Consider the following 15,356-nt stretch of genomic DNA (forward strand, 5'->3'; position numbering starts at 1 on the left):
GACTTTTTTTTTTTTTTTTGTCATTACATTGGGTGGAACATAAGAAACAAATGTAGGAAAAAAAATGTTTAAAAGGTATTTTATTCCAATTTTATTTTATGTCCTTTGTAGAGGACGCCAAGACGAAGTTATTAAAAAATAATAATAATAAAATAAAAAGTAGACATGAAAAGGTATGAATAGGCAAAAACAATTATTAATTTTTCAATCAATCAGTTCAATCCGTTTTTTTAACCAAACTTTGTACAAAGATGATTCTCAACTGTTATGAAAGATATAACAGAATGATTTGATATACTATTTTACTTTATGCAATACGTCCATAAACCCATTTGCCCATTTTATACAATATATCTATACACTGCATCTAATTTGCATATTAATGTGTTCTTGAGGCAAACCATAATGAAAAAAAAAGTGTTATAATGGGAGTAATAACTTGGCAACATTTTTATAAGAATATCTCATATTTCATAGGAGTATTGATCTATAATTTCTTTCCCTATTGACTTCTGTTTCCCCAAAATGCCTGATTAACATGACGTTTGTCCTGGTGTCCTCTACAGAAGACATGTATGAAAATTAAGTCTCGTAATAAAAAGTCATATTCTGTTTTGAAACCCCATGACATTTTTCAGAGATGTTTATTTACGACAAACAATTTGAAAATTAGCCAGATTTAAATGATCATTACAAAATATTATCATATGTCCCCAAGAGTGCTAAATTTGATCATTCTGTCAGCATCAGTCATTTTTAAAGAACAAGGAGAGGGAGCTTATGATCAAACCTCCTAAGATTTGATATCTATAAAAACCCTGAATGTGCTCTGTACAGGACTTCCAGACTTAAAACTGTGGCATGTATATAGTCTCAATGAAATTCACTAAAATATAATGTCCTCTACAGAGGACAAAAGTCTATGCCTGTTATTATTTGTTCTTTTTAAATTAGACCCTTGAACACCTGTTGATAACACTCAAGCAGCAGCCCTTTGTGTATCTATGTCCCTGGTGAAAAAGGTTGTCATGGTAAATGGGTGGATTCACGTTGCACCACGACTGAGTCATATCCATGCATTTCCACTTGAATGAAAACAACTGCATCTGATTTTGAGAACACTGATAAACCTTTGTATTGTGGCACAGATTGAAGGTTTTATGGTGAGATGGGGGTGATAGAGGGGGCAGGAAGGGAATGATGCCAGTGTGAGGGTAATTTAAGCAGCACAGCCCCTGCTATTCTTCCTATGTGGCTTTAGAATATTTTTAGAAGAGATGCAAGGACATCTGTTTACCACAGTTCAATCATGCTTGTTTGTTTGTTTGTTTATGAGGAGTCTGCATCGATCTGGTTTTGCAAGCTTAACAAACCAATCTCCTCTCTGAAACAATACAAATTTTCAATGGGATGATTACAAACAACCTGGGCAAAAATAATAATTCATGCTGTGATCTGTAATAAGCTATGTGGCTAAATATTTGTGTCTGGTAGTTGTGCATGTATATTTAACAATAACAACTGCCAAATGGGAGGGGGATTACTGATATAAGAATAAACACATTCTCTACTAAATGCTGAATCATGTAATAGGAGTCAGATGTCAATGCAAATGTACATTACAGCCATGATTAAATTTAGTAACAAAACTGCATATAGTGTCCTGTAAGGTTTTTATGTGTTTATATCAACAGAGAGACTATGGAATATACTTTTAAAATTCCCTTTAATTTGGAATACAAAAACATGCATGCTACTTGTAAACTACTCAACTTGCTTATAATAAAGTATAACCATGGCTATCCTTTTTGGAAACTCCCCTACAAGACCACATGCACCTGTCAATCAGCCTTATATCCTCCCATTGTAAAAGAGTGAGATGAGATCAAGTGTAAACCCATCCATGTTGACCATGATATTATAAAGCATATGATATTTATTGAACTCATACCTACTGTTTAATCTGTTTTTTTTTTCCAGGTGGTGCACGCTAACGTGGATCAATCACACTCCTCCACTGTTAGTTTGCAAGTGTAGTGCGTCTGTCTGTCCATATAGTATCTTGGTTAATCTGTGCTCTTGTGACACAGTAAAAGTGTCACAGCTTCAAAATCAGTCTGTCAGTAAAAACCTTTAAAGAAACACAAAAATACACAAACAAATAAATAAATAAAGCTTAAGTTAATCCATTCAAGTGTCATTGGGTCATTGTGACTATCAGCACAGAATCTGTCGGTTTGAAAATCTGTTGACCTGACTATTAAAAAGCTATCATCTAACCAGCCTACACATCATAATGGCTCCCAAGAAGAAGTCACCACGCCCTAAGAAGCCCATTCCTAAACCAACAACAGTTGAGAGTGGAGTGGTTGTACCAGAGCCTGGTGTTAAGAAGCTGGAGCTTCCTTTTAATGTTGAGCAGCTGAACCGGCTCAATGGGGTGCCCTTGCCACCCCCTGTGATAAGACCTGGGGAGAGAGGTTTTGGCCTGGGCAGTGAGCTCACCCGCCCCCTGCATGGATCCGCTCTGCTGGAGGAGCTGAGCCGCATGAGACAGGAAAGATTCCTCACTGACATGGAAATAGCCTGCAAAACCAAGGCATTCGATGTTCACAAGCTAGTAATTTCCTCAGTCAGCCAGTATTTTCGTGAAGTCCTGGCCAAGGACCCTGGACTCAAACGGCTGGAACTTCCTACCCTCTCACCTCTCGGTAAGCCTTAAAAGATATTACCTTGCTCTGAGGTTTTCACTTGTGCGGCTGGAGACCCACTGTCCTGCAGAGTTTAGCTCCAACTCTCATCAAACACGCCTGAAGCAACCATTTAGGACAATTCTGGTTCTGATCCTGAATCAGGCAGGTGGGTTGGAGCAGGTTAGAACTAAAATTTGTAGGATAGTATGTCTACAGGAGCAGGGTTGAAGACCACTGACCTAGCTGCATTTCTTAAAGTTCCCCAATCTTTTGAGTGACCCAAGCAACTGGAATCATGCCTGAAGTTATGGTTAAGCCATAAATATTAAAACACCATAACATATATGTATTATATTTTTCCTCAGGACTTGCCAATGTGATTACGTTTGCTTACCTGGGCCGTGTGCACATGTCCCTGTACACCATTGGCTGCACTGTGTCTGCAGCCAGCACCCTGCAAATCCCTCATCTTCTCCAGATGTGCATGGACTTCCTGATGGCTGAGCTGAATACGCACACTTGTGTGTACGTGTGGAATATTGGCGCTGCATATGGCCTGATGCCTGTCCGCGAGGCTGCCCGGCGCTACATTCTGGAGAATTTTGCCCAGTTTTCTGAGACAACCCAATTCAGCCAACTTACCCTGGAGCAGATCACATCTTTCCTCCAAGATGACAACCTAGTTCTTCCTTCGGAGGTCACCACCTTTCAGGTCAGTGTAAAGAAAGAAGGATGGAAGCGCAAGAGGAATAGAGGTTTCACAAAAGCTTAGGAAGTCCTATTTATACAGTGACCCAAAAACTAAATATGTTTGCAAACACAGCACATACTGTAAAAAGAGATACAGTTAGAGTTATGAGAATGTTATAAATATGTACAGGATGAACACTATTTATAAAGTAGACTGAATTAGATACTAAACGTAGATCACTCACTTTAACTTTTCTTGGAACCTAGATTGCAATGAAGTGGTTAGACTTTGACCCAAAGAGGCAAGAACATGCTGCAGAACTGCTGTCTCATGTGCGCTTTGAGACCATCCCTGCCAGTGAGCTGGTTAGTGAGATCCAGCCAGTGGCACGTATGATGCTAGATCCTCGGTGTCATCGTCTTCTGGTGGATGCCATGAACTACCATTTGCTGCCCTACCAGCAAAACACATTGCAGTCACGGCACACAAAGGTCCGCGGAAGCCAGATTGCTCTTCTAACCATTGGGGGTCGTCCTTCTCTAACTGAGCGTGCCCTAAGTCGAGAGGTATGTATTGAAAAAATACATTTACAACCTTTGGACAAAGTCCATGACATGTAATACTCTTGATTCATTGCTGTCCAATTCTACTCCTGGAGGAGCACCTTTCAGCAGAGTTTACCTCTGTCCTGCTCCAACACACCAGCCTCAAAGTTTCTGAATACCTGAATACCTTGGCTAGGTGTTTCTGGTTTAATTAGGGTTGGAGTCAAACTTTGTGTGCACGAATGTGGTCCTCCAGGAGCAGGACTAAACTCCCTGCTCTGTTCGCATAAGTAAATTAATTTTTGATTTTCTTTTGATTGCTGTTTATTCTTTTGTTTTACTGTGCAAAGGTGCTTTGGAGAGATCCGCGAGAGGGAACGGCTACATGGCGTCATCTTACTCAGCTGCCAGCAAAGAGTTTCAACCAGTGCGTGGCTGTGATGGATGGATTCCTGTATGTGGCAGGAGGAGAAGATCAAAATGATGCCCGAAACCAGGCTAAACATGCTGTTGGCACCCTTAGCAGGTATGTTATAACAAATAATTTAGTCATCAGTAGACCCTATCAATCAGTCTAAAACTGGGGTGGTCAAATCTTGCTCCTGGAGTCCCACCTTCCTGTAGATGTTAGTCCCAAACCTAATTAAACACAACTTAACAAGCTCGTCAAGGGCTTCAGGATTATTAGCTGGCTCCAGGCATGTTGTCACTCTGCAGGAATGTAGCCCTCCAAGAACAGGATTGGATACCCCTAGTCTAAAATTTTATACACAGATTTGACTGCATTACCTTCTGATCCTCAGATACGATCCTCGCTTCAACACTTGGCTGCATCTTACCAGCATGCGCCAACGACGTACCCATTTCAGTTTGGTGGCCATTGGTGGACGGCTGTATGCCATTGGTGGCCGCAACACTGATGGCCTCTTGGCCACCATTGAGAGCTACCAGCCCTCTACCAACACTTGGCAACTCCGTACGCCAATGGATATGCCACGATGCTGCCATGCTAGTGCCGTCCTACCGTCGGGAGACATCTTGGTGACTGGTGGGTATGTTAACTGCGCTTACTCTTGCTCTGTCATTTGTTATAGCATTGACAGTGACATTTGGAGCGAGCAGGCAGAGTTGGAAACACCTCGTGGCTGGCACTGCTCTGCAACAGTAGGTGACAAGGTGTACGTGGTAGGAGGTAGCCAACTTGGTCCTGGCGGAGTCCGCATTGATGTGATGACCATGGAGGTCTTCAACCCTGAGAGCAAGGAGTGGACCAGAGTTGCCACCCTGCCCCTGGGAGTGAGCACAGCTGGTATGTCTCCACTGGGAGATCACCTGTACCTGCTAGGCGGATGGAATGAAGCAGAGAAACGTTACAAGTCAGCAGTCCAATGCTATGACCCAGGCACTGACAGCTGGTCAACAGTGGAAGACCTGCCGGAACCCATTGTGGGGGTGTCCTGCTGTGCCCTTCCCTTGCCCCCACGTCACACATCCCGCAGACACCGGAACACACCTTCCCATGAAGATCAGAGCAGTGTGACAGAATAACACTGCATGAGAAAGAAAAGCTGGGGGGAAACAGGGTGAAAGGAGAGATTGTTGAGTGTAGAAAAAAGAGAGCAAGAGAGAGAGATGTATAGGTGAAATGGAACGTAAAAAGAATAACAACATGAAGGGAAAAGCACAGAAGTCTTTGTTTTAAAGTCTTGTTCTTAAACTCCAAAGATGCATCAGGTATACAGGGAGTTCAAAGACAAAGTACTACCTAGGGCCCATGTATAAAGAATGTGAAAGGTACTTTTCACAGGAGCCTCTGCAGTGCAAGGAATTTAGAGGTAGTTTCTTATGAGTTTATGTAAATGAGTTTTAGAAATTGAGCCATAGTTTTATTGAAAATACCATTTTGTGATTATCACCAAGCTAATTTAGTAGTACTGAATTAAGTAATGTTTATTTCTCGCATTATTTTATTTTTTTTTTAAATCAAGTTTATCAATTTTCTCTCTTAACCAAACCCAATAACGGCAAAAGTTGTTTAGGGGTACTTAAATTTCTTGTATGCAAAGAGGTACAATGCAAAAGTCAATACCCCCCTCAGACACACAACTAGGCACCAAACTATTGATATTGCCCACCAAAGAATGTGCATAATACCACACATATTAACCAACATTTTTAAAGACTGGTTATGAATTTATTTTTTTTTAAATCATGCTTACTATATTTCCTGTTTAACCCCTTTATGTATTTAAGTTATATTAAAGGGTCTTTACTTGCCTGTGTTGAGGTCAAAACACCTATAAGTGGTATGATAAAACAAAACCTTCTAAAAGAACCAGTAAAAATACCCAACAAAATGTCAACAATTGAATACATAACCAAATGGAAATAAATGCATAACATGGAAAATGTAGCAGATTAGAGCCTGGAGTGTTGTCTGGTAATAGAGCTCTGGAATTTCATTGAATAAAACTTGTTAAAAATAAATAAATGACATGTCTCTTTTTTCCTTTGCAATATTCACTGCAACATAATCACGAACCAGCCCTCAACTGTCAGAAACTAGTGTCTTGGTAATGAAATGCAGGCACTTCAAAAAGCATTTAACCACCACATAAGTCTCTAGATTTAAAAAGGTCACACCCAAGGCTATTAAGTGATAAACTCTTCCTAAAATTTGTACCACCTAAATAACTACAGCTAAAATTTCAGTTTTAAAATGGCTTACTAAAAAGTCAACAAACAAGTCATATTTCATATACTTGATTGATATCTTCACATGCAACACTAATTACAAACTATGTGAAGTGAGCAACACCAGTGCTCCAGTGTTGTACTTCAACAAATAAAGACACATGGACAGCATCACATTTGGGCTTTTCTTTTAATTGTTTGTTACAAATTGGGGGAAAAAATGTGGTCCTTTACTTGCCAGGGAGGATGATGCCATCATACTGAAAGACAAACAAAGCAAGTGTAAGTAAATTCAGGAATATAGAAAACAAGTACAATATCCACTCAAATACAGTCTATGTTTACAGAAACATTTTAACTGCCTTGGAAAACGCTTTAAAACAAGGTTCACCAATATTATAGCTGCCATAGTTGAACAACAGCAAAATTTATCATTTAAAACGGTACTCTAAAGACATGAAAATAGCATGTCTCAATATTAAAGCTACCAGTGCAAAAAGAGCAAACCATCCTGGAAAATTAAGGAGGTCTGTCTAACATAAAATCAGTTTTAAAATTTAAAGAGAAGACTGGTACACTGTGTGAGGCGGCAAACAAGGCCAGCAGCTGTGCTAGCTACGTTTTCATACATTTGCTTGAACATAGACTGTTTGGAAACTGAATCAACATAGGTATCAGCTATTTAAACACCTTCTGTTGGAACCAGCGCATTGCCTCCTCTTTGCAGATACGGTGCTTGGCGCCGATGCGGCCCTGCTTCCTCTTCTTGTCAGCAATGCTGAAACCAGGTCTGCCAAGAACCTACAGTAAACACAGATTAAAACTGGTTATTCATAATTGCCCAAATAACCATGAAATTACAGGTTAAGGTTAAAAGATGTGATTGCTTTCATCTTTACTGCACTACAACCGATACACATTAATAAAATATCTGTTATAATATGGATAGTTCCAGATTTTATTATTAGCTGAGCTGCTTTTGAAGCCATTGTACAATACTCCATATATACGTTCACCTGTGACCTTATTACATCAGTATTGCTATACAACTGCATCTGTGTGTTGCTCGAGAACCATTTTGCTACACACTGGTGAAGAACTATATGGACCCTTTTCGCAGATTGTGATAACACATTTTAACAGTCATCGCAAATTGAGGATTAGTAATCATCAATAAAGGACTACATTTCTGTCACTGTTTTTAGTACTCTGCTCAATGTTAGCTGTTCTAAAATCACTGTACCCCATGGCTTCTCGAGGCTTACTGCATTAACTTTTGGTTTCAGACAGTCTAAAACAGTGTTTCCCAACCTTTTTTTAGTTGCGGCACCCTTTGGAAATTTTAACAAACTTGTGGCACCCTACAAAATTAATTTTGTCACAATATTTGAATTTCTAACTTCAATATGATAATTTGAAAAGTATAGATATTCGGTACAACAGGGAAGAACTGCAGAATATAATGTCATACAGATATTATTGGCGACATTAGAAATGGATATTATATAATAGATGCTTTTTTGAACATTTCAGCAATTTAAAAATATTAAAAAAAGGATTTTTTACACGGCACCCCTGCTCTCGACAGACGGCACCCCGGTTGGGAAACACTGCTCTAAAACATATCGGGAAGAGAAAAGCCCATCCGAAAAATTAGTACCACCTACAGTAGAATTGGTATTTTGGTTTTAAAATGGATATTCATATGAGCAAGTGTAGTGGCAGAATAACATGCACAAGTCCAACTAAAACTCCTTAATCCACAGGAAATTAATAAATAATAAGGTTCAGCAGCTGTAATGTAAATAGATAAATAAATGTGACCTTTTTGGATCAATAAAATGCAACTCACCACATAAAAGTCCAAGCCGTAGATTCCAATGCTTGGGTCGTACTTGATGCCCAAATCAATGTGTTCCTGGATACCAAAGCCGAAGTTTCCTGTGTCTGAGAAGTTGTTCTTTCTCAACTCGTACTCGCGCACCTACACACCCAAAAAAAGTAAAATAAAATAAACAACTGCTTACAAACAATAAACAATACAGCATCCATAAACAAAACATGACATTTAAAGAACCCACTATGCATGCACTAAGAGTGAGGTACAGCCCTGGCTAATTTTAGCACAACAAATACCAAGTAGCCCATTCCCATTAACAACACATTCCTCTCACCTTCAGTCCCTTCTCCAGGATTTCCTCAGCCTTGGCTCCACGGACAGTGCAGTGGACTGCAATCTTTTCATTTCTACGGATACCAAAGGATCGCACAGTGTAGCGGGCTGGTGGGAGACATTTTCACTTAATGCACGGCACAACTTCACAAACACCAATGAATTTAAATCCACATTCATGAGATGTAGCAGAGTGCAATCATTTTGCTTTCAAACAATACAACAACCATGAACAAAACTTGACATTTAAAGAACCCACTATGGACTATGAGTGAGATATAGCCCTGGCTAATTTTAGCACACCAAATGCTAAGTAGTCCATTTCCATAAACACATTCCTCTCACCTTCAGCCCCTTCTCCAGGATTTCCTCAGCCTTGGCTCCACGGACAGTACAGTGGACTGCAATCTTTTCATTTCTACGGATACCAAAGGATCGCACAGTGTAGCGGGCTGGTGGGAGACATTTTCACTTAATGCACGGCACAACTTCACAAACACCAATGAATTTAAATCCACATTCATGAGATGTAGCAGAGTGCAATCATTTTCAACCACTAGCAAGAAATAAAAAGATCCACCTACCCTTGGAGAAGACAGGAGTCTGGCCTGTCAGCTGTTCCAGCACCTTAGCAGCACGGGTCAGTCTGTCACCACTCTCACCCACACAGATGTTCAGGCACAGCTTTCGGATGCGCAGCTCCCTCATGGGGTTTTCCTTCTTCTCACCCTGGTCCTGTATAACGACATACAGCCCAATAATTAGCTGTCAGGACAGGGGTTTCTTCTCAACCCTCACCAGCTCTCAATTTCATGCTAAAGCTGTACCAAAAATAAAACCACAGCTCTTAAAGATGTAGTCTAAACAAAAGACTACTACATATGGCCACGGGTCCGAAATGAACATGCCTGGACATATCCACCATTTGGAAAGCCACTAGTATGGCATTATAAGCCACAATCAATACTGAACACTACATACAACGGAGCTGCTGTCGTTTCCACAGAAAGAGTAACGTTACATAAGTAACTTTAAGCTAGTCATTGACGTGCCGTCTCGGCTCTACAGCACTCTAAAGCTAACGCTTCATCTAATATCTAACGCCGATATCCACCGCATCAAATCATTCTGGCCACAAATACGGTCCTGATTCTGTGTTTCACAGCAACAGGGACTGATAAAGGTGTGCTTCACGTGATTATTGCATGCAAACAAGCAGATGTTCGTTGATTTTAATGATACTCCTTCATTATCACAATTTCTTCTGTACTCACCGCCATGTTTGATCACTTAGAAGAGGACGATATACTTCCGGCGCAGAGCATTTATGCTGCGTTTTCAGTCCCCAGAACTACACCGCCCAGCATGCTTTGCGCTGACAAAGTTCCGGTAATTTTTAAAGACTCCAAAATTGGAGTCGAAGGCAAGATTTGATATATGAGACACTTATAAGTTTGCATAGAGTTCGGAATATAAGTGAACAAGTTGGTGAAGGGAAAATAGTTTTCAGTAATAGGGAAGAAGATACAATTATCAGTCGACTCATAATAGGAAATTCTGATTTGAATCAACTTTGTTCATAATAAGGAAACATTAACAGAATTATGTAATCATTTGGTCAAGCAGAAACTGTTGAGCATATATTATTACATAGCAATTACTAGGGAAAGAGAAGAGTTTTAACAGAAATTCAGAAATAGCCTACAAGTTTAATCAATTTCACTCTATCAGATCCATTGAACTGTGTCTTGGGATAGTCAAAATGCAAAGTTAGATACTTAGATACTTACTCGGGTAACAAATTATACGGGGAAAAAAATGGTGTAGAAACAATTTCCACTCAAACAGCAGAAACACATCTATACTGCAAAGTATTTGCATCTACTCTGACTTAGATCCAGAGAGGACTGTCTTTTAGGTCAGTGAATCTCAACCTTTTGGCGTACCGGACCCCAGTCCAATTCAGAACCATGCTCAAGGACCCCCAGAAAAAAACTGACTCGTATCATTTGTGTCTTTGTGAGGACCAAATGCAGTCAAGTATAATTCAAGTTAGCTGACTTGTCCAGTATTTGGCCATATCATCAGCTATATTGGATTTTTCTTTCATGGTAACATGTCATGTCAAAATATACAACATTTATACAAAAATTCATACTTTATACGGACCCCCTGGCCTTATGTCAAGGACCACTAGGGGTCCACGGACCCCTGGTTGAGAAACACTGTTTTAGGTCATTGACCTTAGTCAATTTAAACACCGTATTAAATGAAAACAAGGCTGCGAGGAATAGACTAACAGTCTTTACAATGGCATGCACTTAACGTCCCAGATCAACTGTTTCAAAACTGTTTTATGGAAAGTTTTTTTTTTCCAGAAAGACATTCAGTCAGCTGAACAATGTTGTTAAAGAACTATAAAATCTATTGAACAGACTGTACTTCTATCCCTTGTTTTCATTCCTGTCAAAAATTAAACATGGCACTACCCTGACTAAGGTCTAAATTAAGACAAGTTTATGAAATCAGACTTCAATCCACTTCACATATGTTGTCTGTTCTCTGATTTACTGATGAGTTCATAATATCACTGTATTTAAGTGCTATATGTAGTCCTACTACAAAACTATACTAAAATAATAAAGTTATTTATTATTATAATTTTTTTTTTTTTTTTTTTTTGATGATTTTTTTATTTCTCAGAATACGGAAATCAAATATGTTATTATCAAATATGTTAAATATGATATGCCATTGCAGATAAGTTTATTTTCAGAGTTCACAATGATCCATATAAAAGAGAGTTTACAAACACTGTGTTTGGCTGTACATTTCTGATAAAACACACACAAAATAATTTAAGCATATGACATTACTGGATGATCTTTTGCATAATCTTCATTAAAATTTTATTTTAAAATAATATTGTATTGCACGATGATTACCTCTCCATATTTGGAGAGGATTCTAAAAAAAAAATAATAATAATCATTCATTTTTGAAATACACATTTGATTCCTACACACATAATAACAACCAGTAAGCATACATATACATGCTTAAAAGAACGGTCAGAGGCAACAATGCTGTCTGTGCCATTGATTGGGTGCATCACAGCATCAGTGTCAGGAACAAGACCAGAGGTAGGACTTGGTACCTTCAAAACAGGGAGTCCCAATTCTCTTTGCTCCCTCAAAGCATTAGTCAGAAATACAAGAGCTCTCTTGGGAAATGCAGGTGGGGAGAAAAGATTATGCTCTCGAACGAAAAAGTGGGGAAGTGAACCATTTAGTGCACATCGCTCAAAGTATCCAAAGAGCTTCATGAAGGAGACGGACAGCTGGCCTGGAGACCAAAGGGCATCTTGCACTCTGTCTGAAAGGACGTGGAAGAAGGCTGTTTTCCCATGGTAGGAACACAGAGGCTCAAGCTCTCTGGGATACTGCTGCTTCAGCCCCTCAATCACACATTTCAGAAGCCGCATGCAAAGTTTCCTAAGAAAGAAGAGAAAATGTTAGGGGCATCGTGATATTATTCTATAACATAACCTACTATAAACATGAGTGTTCGTTCATACCGACAGCACTTATTGGAATGACTCTCACAACACGTCTTCTTATTTCCATGATACTGCATCATCTCTTTTTCAATGTGAGAGAAGGATATTCGCCAGCTCTCTGAAAACAAGTACCTCAAATATATCAAATTTATATGCTAAGGAAAGAAAGAAATGTTTTTGTAATGACTGTGCCAGCATACCTTTGGCATCATCTTTGAGGTTTCTTCCTTTTGGCCTCTTAGGGACAAAATACACAGCCTTACTTACAAACTGGCGACGACATTTTTTTCCAAGCCATTTGTCTATATTGAGACCTGCCCGTGCTGCTTGTGGCCAACCTTGTGGCACCTCAAGAGTAGGTACGATGTCTACAGACATCAAATCATCGACTTTCTCTTTTGGCTTAAATTCAAGGGTCACCGCCGGTGAATTTGTTAGATTTCTGCGTATCACCCAACCTTCACCTGTGAATAGGTAGCAGAACCACAAACAATCTCAAAGCTGTACGCTACCTTTAAAAAGTCTGGGGTCAGATTTATTTATTTTTTTCTTGAGCAGCAAATCAGAATATTAGAATGATTTCTGAGGGATCAAGTGACACTGAAGACTGGAGTAATGACTGCTGAAAATTCATTCAAAATTACATTTTAAAATATATTAAAATATTATTATTTTAAATGGTAATACTATTTCATAATATTACTGTTTTTACTGTATTTATTTTATTTTTTAAATATATGCAGCCTTGGTGTGCATGAGAGATTTTTCAAAAACATAAAAAAAATGTTACCTCAAATTTTTTAATTGTAGTGTATAATGTGTGTACATGGTGTTAAGAAACAGTAAAATCAGTAAGAAAAAAATAGTAAGAAATCAGTAAAACGCACCTTGAAAATGGTTGTTAATGAATTTGCGGACCAAGCGGTGCATTTCTGCTTTGATTTTGGTGGCTGAGACGGTTCGCTCATCTTCCAGAAGAAAATGCTGGATTTCAGTTTGTGTGGCTTTGAAAAGATTTATCTTATAAAACAGCCCTTGATATTCTTCCAGTTCTGACAATACAAGCCTTGGGACTTTCAATTTTAGCATAATGTCAAACTCATTGGGTTTGTTGATCTGTTGGTGAAAAATTTGTCATTCCATTATTCCCAACATTTACGATTCATCATTCAGAAGTTTGAGGTTGGTATGATTTTTTTTTAATGATTTTGAAAGAAGACTCTTATGCTCACAAATGCTGCATTTGTTTGATTAAATATACAGTAATACAATACAGTAAAAACAGTACTATTGTGAAATATCATTACAGTTAAAAATACCTGTTTTCATAATATATTTAAAATGTAATTTATTCCTGTGATGGCAAAGCTGAATTTTCAGAAGTCATTACTAGTCTTCAGTTTCACGTGATCCTTCAGAAATCATTCTAATATGTTGATTTGGTGCTCAAGAAACATGTCATATTATTATCAATGTTGTTGAACAGTTTTGCTGTTTTTTTGTTTGTTTTTTTGTGGAAACCATGATAGATTTTTTTCAAAGTGCTTTAATGAATTAAAAAGTTCAACAGTTAAACATAAAATAATTTGTATCATGGAATAATCTGTAACACAACAATTGTCTTTACTGTCACTTTTCATCAATTTAATACAAGCTTTTTTAATTGAAAAAAAAGGCTTTCAAGAAAAAACTCCAAACCTTTAAACAGTAGTGTATATTAATTCCAGGCAATATCCAATACAAACTTGAGCAACTCTTTCTATTTGACACTACACTCTTAAAAATAAAGGTGCTTCACGATGCCATAGAAGAACCTTTTTGTCTAAATGGTTCCATAAAGAACCTTTAATATCTGAAGAACCTTTCTGTTTCACAAAAGGTTCTTTGTGGCGAAAAAAGGTTCTTCAGATTATAAAAAGGTAATAAAGAGATGGTTCTTTAAAGAACCTATGACTGAATGGTTCTTTGTGGAACCAAAACTGGTTCTTCTATGGCATCACTTGAAGCACCTTTATTTTTAAGATTGTACTAGCTGATTGCTCTCAGTATTATCATTCAAAGCTCTTACCTTCACCATCTCATAATAGCTGCCACTGGTGAGAACTGAGACCTCCCTGAAGAAGGGCTGATCATCATTATTCTTCAGGAATTCCAGCAGGCTATCAATCAGATGGTTTACTATCTTCACAGCATTCTGTTGGTCAAGCTTACGCAGCCGTAGATCTCGACCTCTCTGTCTGATCAAGCGGTCCAGCTCAGGTGAAATGGAAGAATCATCTCCAACTTTATGATAACAGAACAAGTATAAGTATAATGCTTCTCTATAGATGCAAACAATAACTCAAAGAGCAACATAGTAAAGACCCTCCTCATTACTTGATCTCCTCTGACTGTCCATAATAAAGCTGTGAAAAACCCAAGGTCAGATATACAGTGTTTGATCCTCCGTTGTGATGCTCAATCCAGCCTAAAATTTGAATGCAGTATAAATGCAAATGAATTATGTATGGAAATGTGCTAGATGTGTTTATTTCTCATGGATAAAATAATAATAATAATCTGTACAAATAAAAAACACAGAGTAGCAACTCAGACAATTGTGTAACGCCTTAGAGCTTTACAACCTGTTTTAAGGCTTTCACTTAAAGAGTAAGAACTAAAAAATAAATAGAAAATAAAAGAAATTATAAACTGCTAAAAACAGGCATTTCAGAACAGGCATCAGGGATGTTTTTATGTATTTATATGTGTAGTTTGCATCAAGAACAGAAAAATTGCACAGCACTCACTAAAACTTACAGGACTGTTTAAGCTAGTTAACTTCGTGACATATTGTAAAACCAAAATGTATCTATTCAACATTTATCTAAATTTTCACAAGCGTGCTACTCAACGATATGCATGAATCCAGACTTACCCACTTCCTGGTCTAGAGAATATGATCTATCAACACAGAGATACAGCACAAGTGGATATTGATTCTAAGCTCCTATTCGCCACA

General features: G+C 38.3%; 3 protein-coding genes across 3 annotated transcripts in view; 1 reads left to right on the forward strand and 2 right to left on the reverse strand.

Annotated features, from left to right (window-relative positions):
- The window catches only part of LOC107696549 (kelch-like protein 31), an 11,585-nt gene extending 5,169 nt beyond the window's left edge, over positions 1 to 6,416 (forward strand). Inside the window, exons 2-6 of the mRNA XM_016496947.1 lie at positions 1,981 to 2,711; positions 3,059 to 3,405; positions 3,651 to 3,950; positions 4,280 to 4,455; positions 4,733 to 6,416. Of these exons, the coding sequence (XP_016352433.1) occupies positions 2,297 to 2,711; positions 3,059 to 3,405; positions 3,651 to 3,950; positions 4,280 to 4,455; positions 4,733 to 5,477 (1,983 nt within the window). The 5' untranslated portion in view covers positions 1,981 to 2,296 and the 3' untranslated portion in view covers positions 5,478 to 6,416. The remainder of the gene's footprint in view (positions 1 to 1,980; positions 2,712 to 3,058; positions 3,406 to 3,650; positions 3,951 to 4,279; positions 4,456 to 4,732) is intronic.
- Positions 6,417 to 6,794: 378 nt separating this feature from the next.
- rpl11 (ribosomal protein L11) lies at positions 6,795 to 10,094 on the reverse strand. Its single transcript, XM_016496986.1, has 6 exons — positions 10,071 to 10,094; positions 9,381 to 9,531; positions 9,142 to 9,248; positions 8,476 to 8,607; positions 7,314 to 7,424; positions 6,795 to 6,883 (listed from the first exon to the last, which is right to left on the reverse strand). Exons 1-6 carry the CDS (start codon positions 10,074 to 10,076, stop codon positions 6,854 to 6,856), a joined length of 537 nt encoding a protein of 178 aa, XP_016352472.1. The 5' UTR covers positions 10,077 to 10,094; the 3' UTR covers positions 6,795 to 6,853.
- A 1,694-nt stretch (positions 10,095 to 11,788) lies between these two features.
- Positions 11,789 to 14,753, reverse strand: LOC107696517 (cyclic GMP-AMP synthase-like). The gene is made up of 6 exons (XM_016496876.1): positions 14,732 to 14,753; positions 14,424 to 14,638; positions 13,243 to 13,471; positions 12,556 to 12,819; positions 12,374 to 12,473; positions 11,789 to 12,290 (listed from the first exon to the last, which is right to left on the reverse strand). Exons 1-6 carry the CDS (start codon positions 14,751 to 14,753, stop codon positions 11,789 to 11,791), a joined length of 1,332 nt encoding a protein of 443 aa, XP_016352362.1.
- Between the last annotated feature and the right edge of the window lie 603 nt (positions 14,754 to 15,356).

This window comes from Sinocyclocheilus anshuiensis, unplaced genomic scaffold (genome assembly GCF_001515605.1).
Source record: "Sinocyclocheilus anshuiensis isolate Anshui unplaced genomic scaffold, SAMN03320099.WGS_v1.1 scaffold590, whole genome shotgun sequence".
In the NCBI taxonomy this organism is placed as follows: Eukaryota; Metazoa; Chordata; class Actinopteri; order Cypriniformes; family Cyprinidae; genus Sinocyclocheilus; species Sinocyclocheilus anshuiensis.